This window comes from Scyliorhinus torazame, chromosome 12 (assembly GCF_047496885.1).
Source record: "Scyliorhinus torazame isolate Kashiwa2021f chromosome 12, sScyTor2.1, whole genome shotgun sequence".
Lineage (NCBI taxonomy): Eukaryota > Metazoa > Chordata > Chondrichthyes > Carcharhiniformes > Scyliorhinidae > Scyliorhinus > Scyliorhinus torazame.
In genome coordinates this window covers 162,037,574-162,053,770 of record NC_092718.1, presented here as the reverse complement: position 1 = coordinate 162,053,770, position 16,197 = coordinate 162,037,574, and the positions used below count along the sequence as shown (strand labels likewise).

At 45.4% G+C, this 16,197-nt stretch overlaps 1 protein-coding gene across 2 annotated transcripts in view; it reads right to left on the bottom strand.

Moving 5' to 3' along the window:
- The window catches only part of hip1 (huntingtin interacting protein 1), a 402,236-nt gene extending 386,380 nt beyond the window's left edge, over positions 1 to 15,856 (bottom strand). For both annotated transcript variants that reach the window (XM_072469314.1, XM_072469320.1), the window contains exon 1: positions 15,686 to 15,856. In XM_072469314.1, coding sequence (XP_072325415.1) covers positions 15,686 to 15,790 — 105 coding nt within the window. In that variant the 5' untranslated portion in view covers positions 15,791 to 15,856. The remainder of the gene's footprint in view (positions 1 to 15,685) is intronic.
- Between the last annotated feature and the right edge of the window lie 341 nt (positions 15,857 to 16,197).

Below are 16,197 nucleotides of genomic sequence, written 5' to 3'. Positions count from 1 at the left end.
GAGACCACCTATCATCTCTATCAGCTGTTCCTGAAAATTTGAGACAGAGCAGAATTTGCTCCCGACGTCAGGGATGCCATTAACGCCTCCACCCTCAAGAAAGGAGACAAAACAGAGTGGTCTGTGGGAATTGGAGGAAACTCCCTACTCCCTCTTCAATCACTCAAATCCTCGCCAGCTGCCTACTCCCAGTCTCTGAAGACATCCTTCAGGAAAGCCAATGTGGCTTCTAACTGTGGAACAATAGACATGATTTTCACTGCTTGGCAATTTCAAGAAAATCCAGGAGCAACCCATGGTCTTCATCAATTAAACCAAGCCTTTTGACTCAGCCAAATTGGCAAGTACTAGGGAAGACCCTGTCAAAGGTTGGTTGTCGGGATAAATCCATTAACATACTTCAACTGCGGCACAACAAGATGTCCACGACACTCCTCAGCAACTGAAATAGACAGAAACATTCAAAATCAAGGCTGGAGTGCCCACACTTGTCTCCATCGACACCATTCTTCACCTCGTCAAGAAAAGAGGTTGGGCTTCTCAATCTCAATCGCTTGAAATCCAACATTGTATCCAAAGCACAAGCGCCTCCTTCGGATGCCCAAGGATGAGAGACTTTGATGACTGCGACAGCTGTGCCAACACCAAGATACTCATGCACAAGTCAGTTGTCCTTCCAACTTTTCTGTACGTCTCAGAAACTTGAGCTACAGTAGTCACCTCAAGGCTCTGGATGGTTACCATCAGTGCTGTCGGAGACGGTTTCTCCCATCAGCTGGGAGGACAATGCACCAGCATCCTCAAAGGAACCAAGGGCACCAGCATCAAGTCCATGATCATCCAAAGTCAATGAGTCAGCCACGTGCTTCGGATGTTAGAGTCCCAAATCCCAAAGCAAATCATCTTTGCCCAATTCAAGGAAGGCTCCCCAAACAAGAGAGGGACAAAGGAAGTGCTTCAAAAGCACCCTGAAGGGCAGCACTGCTGCCTCACAGCGCCGAGGACCCGAGTTCAATCCCAGCCCCAGGTCACTGCCCGTGTGGAGTTTCCACATTCTCCAGTGTCTGTGTGGGTCTCACTCCCACAACCCAAAGGTGTGCAGGGTAGGTGGATTGGCCACACTAAATTGCCACTTAATTAAAAAAATATGTTTTAAGAAAACACCCTGAAGACTTCGATGTCTATGCCCGGGATACCCTTGCTCAGAAGAACCTCCTGATTGAAAGGACACAACTCTTGAAGGACACCCGGCAGCAAGAGGAGTCCGTGAAAAGGAGCCCTAGGAAGGAATACTAGCGAACAAATGTCCAAGGACCAATCCCACCCCCCGGAAACACCTGCCAAGTGCACAGTAGAAGATGCAGCTCTAGGATCAGGCTCATCAGGCATACCAAGACCCACAGAACCCGTGATCAGTAACACAAGTATCTCAGGTAGACAGTCATGCTCGTTATCGAGTGAGCACCAAAGAAGCCGATATATTTTCAGTAGCCGTTCCCCAAGGATTTTGTTTCAGCCTAAAATTCCTGACAGGCGAAGATAAAGCTGGACGCACTATTCCAGAATGTCTGTAACCAATGGAAATCGGTTGAGAAAATTACTGAACACAACAATGGAACTTTTCCATATTTAAATTAATTCTCCTGGGACCACTCAGCTGCCTCCCTTCAAAACCAAAAGCAGTACCTAGCAAGTCACAAAGCGCACATCATCCAGTCTCAGCCTAATTAATTCCATCCCTCTGCTAATCGAGCTCTGTTGCTTCCTGCAGTAACTGCACGTAAACGGTCACTCACTCCCAGATCTCTTCCAGACATTTACCCAGCCAGAGTACTGACTATGCATAATTCCCCCCATTTATTTGCCCAGAATTTCTACTGGCCATGGCTCTGCCCACTTGCAAACTTTAACTGATCCAGGACAAAATGTTGGAAAGACTCTGCAGGTTTGGCAGCATCTGTGGAGAGAAAAACAGAATTAATGTTTCAAGTCAATGATTTTTTTTGTCAGAACTTTGACTGATGGAGACTCAACTCCAAATATAACCAACTTGAAACAGATATCTCCGCATAGTACCCTAAAGATTCTCCCTGGGCCAACAGCAGAGTATGCACTGCTTCCTCCTCCTCATTAAAGATTTTAAAATCGATGTAGGATACCCAGTTCCTTTCAAATTCTTTCTGAGAATTCAAGTACAATATCATGGAGTCTTTCCCCAATTTTAATTAGAGCATCACTTTCTCAAAATAAGTCAGATCAACAAAGTCAGTCAGGCTGTACCTTCCCACACTGAAACTATGCTGGTGGTTACCATTTGCCCGGTTCTTTAACTCTCAGCTGACTATCGTCAGTTCTCAATGCAAGATGAAGGTTTGTTTTGTTGCAGTCAAGTCCTATATTGGTTTGTTCCCAATTGAATATTCATCAACTCCTGCATCATGACAATCACTTCATAGGTTTTGGCCTAATCTCATTCAGTACTTGATGCACTTGAGAATTTATTTATTCATGGTGTTTCTTAGACATTCATGGAAGACTCAATGTCAAAGTACTTGACCCCACATTCTACCAGAGTCTTCTCTAAAGAACACATTAAAAGAAACTAATCATTGAGTCAACTCTCAGCTTGAAACCTCAGGGAATTCTCAGACGGTCTTCAATAGCCTGCATGTCATTAACAACCTACCACTCATTTCTACTCCCTCTTTAAAATGTTTGTCTCATTCCCAGGGATTTCCCTCCCGGGATTTTTTGTAATTAGTTTTTAAATCAGCTCAATGTTTGAATTACACCAACCATCATTTTTTTGAAAATTGAGTACCCAATTCTATTTTTCCCCCAATTAATGGGCAATTTAGCATGGCCAATTCACCGACCATAAACATCTTTGGGTTGTGGGGGGTGAGACCCACGTAGACACTGGGAGAATGTGCAAACTTCATGCGGACAGTGACCCGGGACCAGGATCAAACCCAGGTCCTCGGCGCTGTGAGGCAGCAGTGCTAACCACTGCACCACCCTTACACCAACCATCATGTCCATCTTAATTGCTTAACAATAAATTCCTCAATTACTCCAACTGGTGCTCCACAGCTTCTCTCAGTTCTACACCCACGCCATCTTGGCCAAATCTAAAGTTCATCCAACACCATCCTGAAGTTGGCCCTTTGTCAGAGTAATACATATTGGAGCCTCACATGTGCTATGTTTTACCCCCTGCATCATGACAAATTTAATGAATTCATCAATCATTCAGCGCCATCCCGAGCACACAGTCACTTGTCATTTCGAAGTCGGAATGCAAGTTACTTTTGACCAGTATCTAGCACATTGGATCAAGTCACAAACCCTTAGCAATGGAATTTAAGCAACTGACTCCCATTAATGGTCCATTATAGTCCTGATTACAAATTCCAGACCAATTGGACACTTGTGTGATTGGTTAAATGCACTCCATTAGAACAAGAATAATATTTATACATTGCTCCCTACAGTAAATCTTTCCCCTTTCTATTGTGTTGATTGTGTTTTTCAAAACTGTTCCGCCGGCTCACGTTTACAAAATGGCCGAGTCTCGCGACCCACTCCACAGTCACAAAAGATTCTCCATAATTACTTTTAAAATAGTCACACTCATTGTTGGCACGTGTTATTAAATGTAAAATTGTAAATTGAGCTGCTGTTTCGCCTTAAACGACAGCTCCACCCTGACACCTTGCTAAAGGGTGTAACTCAGGATTATTTGATTATTTTAGATCTTCACGTTCATTGCCAGCAGTTGGAGAATTGCCTGCAAGCACTGGAAAGATTAACAGGCTCAATATTGCACAGTTTTAACAACGTCATGTTCACTCGTTCAAAACCTAACACTACCTCAGATAGGAAATTAAACTCAAAACTTCAACTTCAGAAACAGAGCCCCAACGACACGGTCAGACAGAATGTCACGAGACACTTGTGTTGCTAACTTTTGGTTGGCTCTTAATTCGTAATTTGCTCTGTTTGTTTAACCTTTGCTCTAGAGTCGCCAGGTCTCTTTATGATACCGCCATGAGGTTTAAGTTCAAGTAATGATCAATAACTCAACACACCAATTAGTAATATTTAAATCAAAACACATTTACTATGCACAGTAAATCACTATTCATGCATAAACTCTACTTTCTAGACTATTCCTATCACTAAAAGGCCAATATTTAGCTTCGGACTGGCCCACCTGGTCAGGGGAACAAATGGCCTTTCATTCAGGTCCTGAGTCTGCAGGATTCAAAAGCTGGTATGGACTGGCAGCTAGGAGTACCTATCTCGTAGCGAGCATTGACTTGAGACTTACTTGGTTGGCGGCCGCTGGACAGTTCACTCTCAGGGGTTGCTTCGCGTTGCTAAGTGACCCTGTCAAGGAGAACGATTTGAACTTGGGGGCTTTACTTTTAGTCCCCAGGGGCTTCCCGCCCTTCGGGGCGGACCCCGTACCTGATTCCAAGTGATTGGACTGCGTTCCGATCACTTGGATCGATTTCTCCAATACTGGAATTGTTCCCGGATCGTTGGGCGGTCCATAAATGTCCGTTGGCCTTCCTTTGGCTTGGCTCCTACTGGCGCCGAGAAATCTGGCTTGGCTTTATTCACCTTAACTGTTGCAATTGTGCCTTGGAATTGCTCATTACTATGCAGATGGCTGCTGGTTTCAGTGCTGTCTGGTTTCTTACAGGTTTCAATACACATGCTTTCTGTATTTGCTCGTCTTTGCTTGTGTTGGCCGAATTTCCCTTCAGCCTTTGAGGTTCTCCATTTTAAGTCGGGAAGTGGCCAACCCAGGTGGCTACACTTGTAATTATGTAACAGACTGAAAGCATGCTAAAAAAAAACACTGGGCACAGTTCAGCGCACATTCCATCCCACACACCTTCAACATGTTACCGGCTCCTGCATACGCCAGCTAATGCCATCCTTGGCAATGAAATAAAGTCCCGATAAAAGGTAGATGCTAAATTCCTTGCAGTACAGGAATCAATTCAGCTGGAGTCCATGTAGACACACGGCAGTGACGGATGCTTGGGACAAGTACCTGGGAAGAGGGGATGGATAGTGGCGGGTGAGGTGATGAAAAAAAGCATTCTTGAAGGACAGAGCCCTGGTGTGGAGAAACAAATGGAAAGTGGAAGGAGTGGACATAGTATGGGCAGCACGGTAGAACAGTGGTTAGCACTGTTGCTTCAGAGCGCCAGTGTCCCAGGTTCGATTTCCGGCTTGGGTCTCTGTGTGGAGTCTGCACGATCTCTCCATGTCGGCGTGGGGTTCCTCCGGGTGCTCCAGTTTCCTCCCACAAGTCCCGAAAGACGCACTGTTATGATGTAATTTGGACATTCTGATTGTCCCTCAGGTGAACCCGAACAGGCGCCGGAATGTGGCGACTAGGGGCGTTTTCACAGTAGCTTCATTGCAGTGTTAATGTAAACCTACTTGTGACGATATAAAAGATTGAGGGTCTTGTAGGGGTGGAGGAGTCTGTATGTCTGGGTTAAAAGACACATGTTTTTTTTAGTGAAAGAAATAATACAGATCCTGACGCTGTACACAGTTGCAGGAAATGCCACTCAGAGAGAATTTTACAGGTCTCTGACTGCAAATTGCCCAACTACACTCTGGCCCAAAGAGGCAGGGAAGTCCATGACACCGGTTTCTTCATCAGCCTCATATGGTCATGCACAAGACCGCAGTGAGAATTTACCTTGAGAAACCAGAAAAACTGGTCAGGCAATCTTTGGGGATCATTTTTGGTGACCTTTTGGCGACCCATTCTACACCATCCCACGACCCATCCGCAGTTCGTGACCCCCATTTTGAAAATCACTGGTCTACAACTAACTACTAGAGTTAACTCATGTGTCCTTTGGGGAGCTTGGCTTAGCTGGCAGCATTCAAGTTTCTGGATCTGCTGACTGTGGGTTCTGTCAGAGCTCAGAACGGAGACACACTGGTGCAGTACTGAGGAACACCAGTGTTGATACCATTCTTCAGTTGCAATTGCAAAATCAAAGCCTCATCCATCTGTACAATGGATCAGATGGCCATAAACGATTATTGCAGATATAAAGAAAGAGTTTAAAATAAGTTTTTTGCATGCCTTATTCTACATTCTTCCTTCAACAAGCACCACCAAAAATCAGTGACTGGTAGCTCTTGTAATTCAGTCAGCAATGATAATGTCAAGGTCAAATGAGAAAGTGGATGTGGTTTGAAACAGAACGGAGGCTGTTTATTCTTGCACTATGGGCATTATCGGGCTATGCCAGCATTTCTTGCACATTTCTAACTGCCCTTAAGAGTGGTGGCGATACAGAAATGTAACCCCTTGAGCCGGTTTGGCCATTAAAAAGATTCTGGCTAACTCCATATACCTGTCTTTGTGCCATGCCCCTCAATATCTTCAGATAACAGATCTGTCAATCTCAGATTGAAAATTAATTGATCTAGCATCACTGTCATTTGCACAAGAGTACTAAACCCTTGTGTGTAGAAGAGTGTTTTCTAATTTCACTCCTTACAAAAATGTCTGCCTCTGATTTTAGATGATGCCCCTATTTGAAGATTCTCAACCACCAGAAATTCTTTCTATTGGCATATCCACTTCACTCTATATCAGAACCTCGAGGGAACGCAAACCCATTTGTTTAATCTCTCCTCTTAATTGAACCTTTGGGGGTCCAAGTATGATAAATCTCTGCAACAGTTCCTTAAAGGCCAATATCCTTCCTATGGTGTGATGCTCAAAATTGCTCACAATGTGCCAGGTGTGGTCGAACCAGGGCTTTGTGAAACATAGAACTTCTATCTCCTTCTGTTCTAGTCCTCTAGATCAGGGTTTTTCAAACTCAGCGTCGTGACCCTCAGGTGGGTCATGGGCCTATGTTGGGAGGGTTGCGAAGCAATTGGTTGTGGCAATCCCAATCGTGGGAAGAAGAGCCAACGGCAGCAAACGGCCTTTAAGAATGCTGGCTACGGGCAGTCCATGATTGGTTGTGGCTATTCAGTGGACGGGACGGGGCGAGGCTTGTCTTTTGTGTTGGTCATGGTGTGCCGGTGGCAGTGACAGGGCTGACGGGCGTCCATGTTGGCGCACGCAATGCTAACAGTGGTGGCCCCAGCTTGGAGCTCCACTCTGATGCTCGTCCTCTGCACACTGCTGGGCTCATGTCCCGCCACCGATTGGCAGCATGCGACCTGCGGCTCCGTGGTCAAGCTGTTCAATGGCAGCACAATGGCCACTTGCACTCCCACAGCATGAAGTACTGGTCGGGAAGTGGTCAGCAGTCTGTGACTGGGGTAGATGCAGCTCCTGGACATCGAGAGAAGCAAGGCCAGGCTTGTCGGCGAGGAATACCAATCAAACGAGGCCAGTCAATACGGCTGACACGTCAACAGAAGAAACCTACACAGTCATCACTTTGTGTCACCACTCTCTGGAAATCAGGAGTAAGTGCTTTTGGTGAGAATGGAGAAGGAGAAGATTTGGATGTTTGGATAGTGCAATGCAGGGGAACCTGCAAGAAATACTGTGACATTGTTTATGTTTGACATGTTACTTCATCTCGTATACAGTCAGTTAAAAATTGTGTTAAAATACCAAGTGTCCAATTCTTTTCTTCCAATTAAGGGGCAATTTAACTTCAAGACATTCGTTATTAGGCCAATTGGTCTAGAATGCCACAGTTTGCCTCTATCATTCTACAATAGTGATATGCTTAGATTTTCTTCTTGAATGCAACTGTTCCCGAATCAAGAGAATTTTGCAAGATTATAGTCAGGACATTTGCAATATCCTTACCTATTTCCAATAGGTATATTTAACAATCCATGCAGAACTACACAAACTTTATAGCTAGAAGCTTGGAGTAAATTGCAAGACAAAAGGGAAAATGCTGGAAAATCTCAGCAGGTCTGGCAGCATCTGTAGGGAGAGAAAAGAGCTAACGTTTCGAGTCCGATGACTCTTTGTCAAAGCTAACGACAGAGAAAGTGGAAAATATTTATACTGTGGAGTGAGAATGAAAGAGGAGTTATAGTCACAGAAACCCAGGGTAACCGGGTGCTAATGGCCACAGAAACCAAGGGAAAAGAGTGCTAATGGCAGTTCCCAGAGAGAGCAAAAGATATGAAAGGCCAAACAGCAGAGAAACTAACATCAGAGGATGAACTGTAGATGTGGGGGGGAGGGGAGTTAAATATATAAAGAAAGAAATGGTAAAAGACAGTTAAAATGAAATGGGATGAAAACAAATGGGTCGTGGTGGGGTAGAGTAAATTGCACATCTATCCAAGGGTTCAAAAGCAAAGCAACAAAGACGTTTACATTCTTTGACTCGAACAACGCCTCCACCAAAGAGCCTGAGGCAAGCGGCTTCATTGCCAATTTGGCAACTTCTAGAGAAATATTTCAAACACCCATCAAAAATCACAACATACATAAACAAATACAACTGCTGGCATTCATAAAAGGATGCGTACTGCTCATTCCCAAATCACATCTCACGGCTAGCGCAGCTCTGTTGCAAAACTGGCAAATATCCTAAACCCCATTGCGTGAATGAATCGTTGTGTGAAGGAGCTGTTTGCATATTTAAATCAGTGGGTTCCTGGGCGCAGGTTTCATGTACCCGCAGCAATGCCAAACCTGCCTGGGCTTCTGACCAAGTTATTTAGCAGCTGCTGTCTATGCTCAAGGCCCATGCTGCAGAAAGCAGCTGTACTAACAGGCAGCATCAACAATATAAATTTAGAGCACCCAATTATTTTTTTTTCCAATTAAGGGGCAATTTAGCAAGGCCAATCCACCTAACTTGCACATCTTTGGGTTGTGGGGGTGAAACCCACGCAGACATGGGGAGAATGTGCAAACACCACATGGACAGTGACCCAGGGACAGGATTCGAACCCGGGTCCTCAGCGCCGCAGTCCCAATGCTAACCACTGCACCACATGCCGCCCATAAAATACAATATACAGTGTGCTTGGCAAGAGACCTGCCAATACAGCAGACAAAACCACATTCAATAAATTGGTACAGGTGATTGCAAAGTATCAACACCCCTCTCCAACGGGATACAGAATTTAATATTTACATAGAAACATACACAGAAAAGGAGGCCATTCAGCCCTTCGAACTTGCTCCGCCATTCATGACAATCATGGCTGTTCATCAAATACCCTGATCCCGCCTACCCTGCCTTATCCCTTGATTCCTTTGAAGGTCAGTTGAACACGATTGCTACAAGCTGGCATGAATATAAATTTTGTACACTTCATCCCAGTAAATTTGCAAATGTAAGATTCTCTGCAATTACACATGCAAGCCATACAGCATCCCACAATGCATTTGCGCTTGCTGAAAAGCGAAGCACAAGAACAAGCTGCAGGAGCAATGCATGATCTGGGAAACTATAGGATAGGGAGATGATTCCGACTTGTCCGAGGAGAAGTGAACAGCAGGAAACAAACTGCGGGTGCTGGGAAAATACAACAGATTGATACATTTATGAAAGGAGATTGAGATAGGTCACACGTATACCTCACCCTGAAATTTTGGAACATATGCAAAAAAAAAAAAACCCAGAAAATTCAGTCTTGACTTTTAGGCCACATCACGAGGCCCCACAGATACAGGGGCAACACAGAAACTTCACAAATCATGATTATAATAGCCAAATGCAATGTTGAAAATTCCTGTGGAACTAACAGAACAAGAGTTACCAAAACGTCATAGGCCACAGGGTGGTTCAGTGGTTAGCACTGCTGCCTCACAATGCCAGTGACCCAAGTTCAATTCCGGTCTTGCACCACTGTCTGTGTGGTCTGCTTTCCTCCCAGAGTCCAAAGATGTGCAGGTGAGGTGAATTGGTCATGATAAATTGCCCCTTTGTGTCCAGGGTATGCAAGTTAGATTATAGGGTTATGGCAGAGTGGTCATGGGTAGAGTGCTCTTTCGAAGGGTTGGTGCAGACTTGATGAGCTGAATGGCCTCCTTCTGAACTATAGGGTTCTTTGATTCAATGTAATCAGACCAGACCTTGGGGTATGTTCTGGTCGCCAGGACCTAGAGGCATCACAAGGCTGATTCGGAATATCAGCGATACAAAACAAGGCTGAAGAAACTCCAGAACGTTGTTTTCGCAGAGTACCTAATCTTTTTTTTCCCAATTAAAGGGCAATTTAACTAGGCCAATCTACCTACCCTGCACATCTGTGGATTGTGGGGGTGAAACCCACGCAGACATGGGAAGAATGTGCAAACTCCACACGGACAGCGACTCGGGGCCGGGATCAAATCGGGGCCCGTGATGCCGCGAGGCAGCAGTGCTAACCACCGTGCTGCCGTTCAGATGCTGCTTTAAACCAAACTAGGACAAAGACAGACATTTTAAAAAGACAAAATTAGGGTCGATTGAAGCAGTTTCTTCACAAAAAGATCACCATGCGGAATGGACACCCAGTATTGGAGGAGCAAACTCTGGAATCAATTTTTATTTTAAAAAGTTAGACGAGCAAATTCAAAGGCCTTCACATGCAAGTAGAGTGGCCGTTAACCACATGACACTACCGCAGATACTCCTTGCCTAAGCAGGTGGTTTCTCAACGGTAGTCTAGCAAAGTCTAGTCAATGTTCTCTCTCCCCAAGTACTCCAGCAAGGACAAAACTCAAAACCAGTTGCTCAACCTGCAAGTCATAATTCGTTCATGCAGCAGAAACTGCCTGTCCAAGCACAGCGAGTTCTGTACATAAAGTGGAGGCAGTGTCCCAAAGGGAATGCAGAAACCTGCATTGTTATTTCAAGCACCACTATCCTTTCCACTGTATAACACAGCCTGTCTGGGCAAAAACACAAAACATGAGCCAGAGAGCAATGCACAGAGATGCCGTTCTTTTCAGAAGTGAATACTTCTGGGCAGCTTTTTGATAAAAGCCTCACACTGCTGACAGATGCCACTGTAGGTACCTTTTCAGCAGTGATTAATACTTACAGGAGGTTGGGCTAGGCAATCAGAGAAGGTACGAGAGCAAAAAGAAGAAGGGAAATATCTCATCAAGATAACCAAGTAATTCACACGGAATGAAAAATTAGATGTGCAGAAACCCTCCATTTGTATTTTGAATAGTCTGCACCGAGTAAATATATGTCTGGCAATAAATGGGGATTTAAGTCTCGCACAGTTGTCCTCTTCAGGAAACTAATCATCTAAACACATGTCTTGTTCTATTCCTGCTTCAGCAGCTTCCCACATTGTGTCTCCTCAAAGCACAGCACAGCCAGAGCAGTAGTTCCAGAGGCTTCAGATAAAGATTTACTAGTGATCCCAAGTTGTACGATAATTAGTACTGTTCTGTAACAGACTGTAGCAAATTGTGGTTTGTAAATTCCTGGAATGGAAGCAGATGAGCCTTCAACATCTCAATTATGAAATGAAAGAGCCATCAGAACCAAGAAACCTGACCCAGCAGCATTTTCTAGTTTTAATTACTTCCTGTCTTAGGACCAAAGCTGCTGTTAGCCTTTCAGCCCAACAATCACTCGTACAGCAAGGTGATGTGAATCTGACAACAACTGAGACTTCAAAGCTTATTTGTACTGGACATGCTCTTCTGAAGGTTGCTGACTATCAAGATGCAATTCTGGTATTCCAAATTCATGGCCAGCTCTCATTACCAAATCAAATTTTTGCCCCTACTACTGCAATTTTCATTGTGACCACATCCACTGTAACTGTGCAGCACGGTCAGCACTCCTCTGGGATCTCCGAGCTACCTTGAAAGCATCCTTCTCCAACCCCCTCCTCCACTGCCCAGTTCAATGGGACTGCCCTCACTTCGGTTCCGCTCCTACCTACCCCAACCAAAACCAGCGAATCTCCAGCAATGGCTTCTCTTCTGGCCCAAAACAATGCCTTTGAAAGTCCAGAAGTCTTCGACGTGCCCTCAAATTTTTCATGCTTTGTGGATACATTCAGGAATAGGGCCGATTAAATAAAGACCGATAAAAACAATCTTGTGGATTAGTTTTAATCTAAACATTTGCATCCTGTGTGGTAACCATACCTCCAAAATCGCATTTAATTACTATTTCTGGTTGGAGACCAAGAACAATGTAACAGTACTTCGGCACGGCCACAGCTGGGGTAGTGTGCGCAATTCTGGTCACCACATTGTAAGAAAGATGTGATGGCAGAGATTCACCAGGATGTTGCCTGGGATGGAACATAAGTAAGAGAGGTTGGATAGGCTGGTTATGCTTCCGCTGGAGCAGAAAAGATGGAGGGGCAACCTGATCGAGGTGTACAAGATTATGAGGGGCATGGACAGGGGGATAGGGAGCAGCTGTTCCCCTTATCACAAGGGGACACAAGTTCAGTGCAGGAGGTTTGATGGGGGGGGGGGGGGGGGGGGGGGGGGGGGGGGGGAAGGAAAGAGGAGGAAAGAGAAAGTGTGAGAAAACTTTTTTTTTTTTTTTTAGCCAGAGTGTGGTGACGGTCTGGGGTGCACTGCGCTGCCGGAGGGTGGTGAGCGCAGGTTGCCGCACATCAAAAGTACCTGGGTGAGTACTTGGCACATCATGACATTCAGAGCTATGGGTCAAGTACTAGCAAATGGGATTGAGTAGGCAGGTCGGGTATTTTTCATGTGTCGGTGTAGACTCAATGGACCAAAGGGCCTTTTCTGCACTGTATTATTCTGCAATCCTGTGAACAGTACCAACTAGAGCATGACCAAAATCCCACTGTAGACAGAAGCCTAGAAGCACTTCAATCAACAAGCCCTCCATTGCAGAAACACAAAAAGTGGAATCAAGAGAGAACGACAAGAGAGAACGACATCAGCCTCCTGGCTATATTGCGAGAATCACTGTCACAGATTGCTGTTAAGTGTTAAACAACCCTTGACAACTGCTTGAAATTGGATTCTATATGTCTGGAATAAACAAACAATACTTGCAACGATGGTTGAGCAAAGCCCAAGTGGTTTATGACCAGTTCTGAGAGATTCTAGCCTTGAAATTTATTTCCAGTGTTCCTGCACTCTGCTCCTGAAGATTAACAGCAGTGGATCAATCAACCAGCAAATTAAGTGCCCACCACAAAACATCCAATAAAAACTGAATGCAAGATTGAGATTTTTTAATTTTTTAAAACATACATCAAAGAGAAGGGGAAAAAATACTTTTACAATCTATCATTTTCATTCCAAATCTAGCCAGTTTTACCCTACTCCATGACTGATGCACATCAGCCCAGTCTGTTCAGACACTCAGTGTGATTGACCAACAACAAGGCCAACGTGCTCTCTCCAGCTCTGCCAGAACATAGGCAACCAGTTTTGTAAGAATTCACGACACTGAAAGCTCACAGGCATGCTCAATCAACAACAGTCAGTGTAATCACACAGATCAAGTTGATCCATAAAATCAGTTTGAAATTTGCTTACATTGCTAAGAAAGGCATCAGATCACATTGGTCTTCAATAAAAACAGGAATACACACTTGAGCAAGTACAAATCGCACTACAAGTTACCTCAGGAGTCCAATCTATCTGCTGCATATGGGAAAACTTGGATTATTATTCACATAGAACTTAAGGGTGCCTGTCTTTGGACAAACGAACAGGTGGGAAGAGTGCAGTGCAAAACGGAAAGGGTAAACTATTAAAATCCTTATGTTCCTTACAATATTTAACTGGGCTGGATGTAATGAGATGGGTTTCCCTTTCTTCACTGACACTATCCTGATGGCTGCGCTTTATCCAGGTGCGACTGGATAAGTGGCAGCCAGGCTGCTTTTTTTTTTTTTTAATAAAAATTTGCTCACATGCTGCAGAGACCACTGGCAAGGCCAGCATTTATTAACTGCCCTCAAAAGATGTCAGGGAGCCACCTTCTTGAAACACTGCTGTCCACATGACCTAGAGTGTGAGTTCCAGGAATTTAATCCAGGCCAATGCAAGAAGTGATATAATTCCAGGGCAGGATGGTGGGTAAATTGGAGGGAGACCTGTGTTCCCAGGATTCTGTCACTGATGTGCTTTTGTGTGTTGCTGTTCGTCTCGCTTGCAGTTTTGGCATGTGCTGTTGAAGCAGCCTTAGTGAATTGCTGCAGTGCAGAAGATAGTGGCCACAACGCTTCAATGATGGAGGGTGTGAACATTTAAAGATGGTGGATAAGGGCGGCACGATAGCGTAGTGGTTAGTACTGCTACCTCAGGGCACCAAGGACCCAGGTTCGATCCCGGCCCTGGGTCACTGTTCATGTGGAGTTTGCACATTCTCCCAGTGTCTGTGCGAGTTTCACTTCCTTAACCCAAAGATGGGCAGGATAGGTGGCTTGGACATGCTAAATTACCCCTTAATTGGAAAAAAAAAAAAAAAAATCAGAGAAACAGAGTAAGAGATAGAGGTGGGAGAGAATAAAAATGCTGGATAGGGTGTCAATCAAATGAATTGCTTTAACCTAGATGTTGCTGTGTTTCAGTGTTATTGGAGCAGCACTCACCCAAGCAGGTGGACAGAATTCCAACACACTTCCGATTTGTCCCTCGAGATGATGGGAGGGGTTGCTGCAGAGCATTCAGCGACCGCCACACTATTTATATGGCACATCCAATTAAAGTTCTGGTGAATGGTGATCTTTTAATTAATATTAACTCCCAGCAAAGGGACACTACAGCATTGTAGAATGCAAGTACTTACATTAATGCATTTTAAATACCAGAGTAATTTCTCCACAAATGCCTCTGCTGCATTATTTTACTCAATACAACGCAGGGATTGAACCTCAGAAGTTTGGACGGCATAGTAGCACAGTTGCTTCACAGCATCAGAGTCCCAGGTTCGATTCCCGGCTTGGGTCACTCGCTGTGCGGCGTCTGCACAAATAGGCTTACATTAACACTGCAATGAAGTTACTGTGAAAATTGCCTAGTCACCACACTCCGCCGTTCGGGTACATGGAGGCAGAATTCAGATTGTCCAATTCACCAAACAGCACATCTTTCCGGGATCGTGGGAGGAAACTGGAGCACCCAAAAAAAAAAAACCACGCAGCCACAGGGAGAACGTGCAGGCTCCACACAGTGACCCAGCGGGAATCGTACCTGTGACCCTGGCGCTGTTAAGCAACAGTGCTAAGCACTGTGCTACCGTGCCACCCTCGGACTTGGGCCACTACTACCTGATAAATCTCCCCTGGGATGGGCAAGCAAAAAGGCATTCACCGGGGCCAAAAGAGGTACAACATTCCACCAGAAGCTGGCAACTTGCAGAACACCACAACCGCTGATTCTGAAGACTGCGCTGAAGCAACCCATACTCCCCGCTCCTAAGGGCAGTTCACTCGGGCAGTTAAGTGCAGATTTAGCATGTGACAGACCGCCAGCTCCTCACAGGTACTGGGCTGCACAATAAAAACGAGCGCTACTTATTCTAATCCAATGCTGGATGGATGGTTGGCCACAAAAAAAAAACTTCTCAACTCGGTCTGGACTCTGCAGAGGAAAGTTTAGCTGCAAGGGGGCTGGGGTGCAGCTGGTGCCAGTCACAGAGCAAACAGAGGGCCCAGCGAGCCCCTGAGTGACAGCAGCCTCTCTCGCTCTCTCTCTCACACACACACACACACACACCCCCCGGGGCCGGGACCCCCTCACCTGGCCTCGCTCGAAGTTCTCCCTCTCCGCCTCCAGGCTGTTGCCCGGGCGGCCCCGTAGCAGCTGGGCCGGCACCTGTTTGACTGAACTGCTCATCTTCTCCATCCCGCTCGGTCTGTCGGGTGGTGTGGCGGGCGCCTCGCCCTCTTGCCCCCTCCTCACCGCTTCGGACACTCGCCCCGCCCTAAACCCCGCTCCCATTGGCTGCCGACGCCCGCACAGCCCGCACCCATTGGACAGCATCGGCCGGACATTCCCCAATCCCATTGGTCCACAGAAACGTCAATCAGCGGACAGAACCTCCACGTCATCGACAAGACTGACCAGCAGCCATTGGATGAAAGGTTTTTTAAAATATTTTTACTCTCCTTTTTCACATTTTCTCCCAAACCCAAATCTACACCCACAAACTTTTTTTTTTTAATTTAGATTATCCAATTAATTTTTCCCAATTAAGGGGCAATTTAGCATGGCCAATTAACATACGCACATCTTTTGGGTTGTGGGGGCGA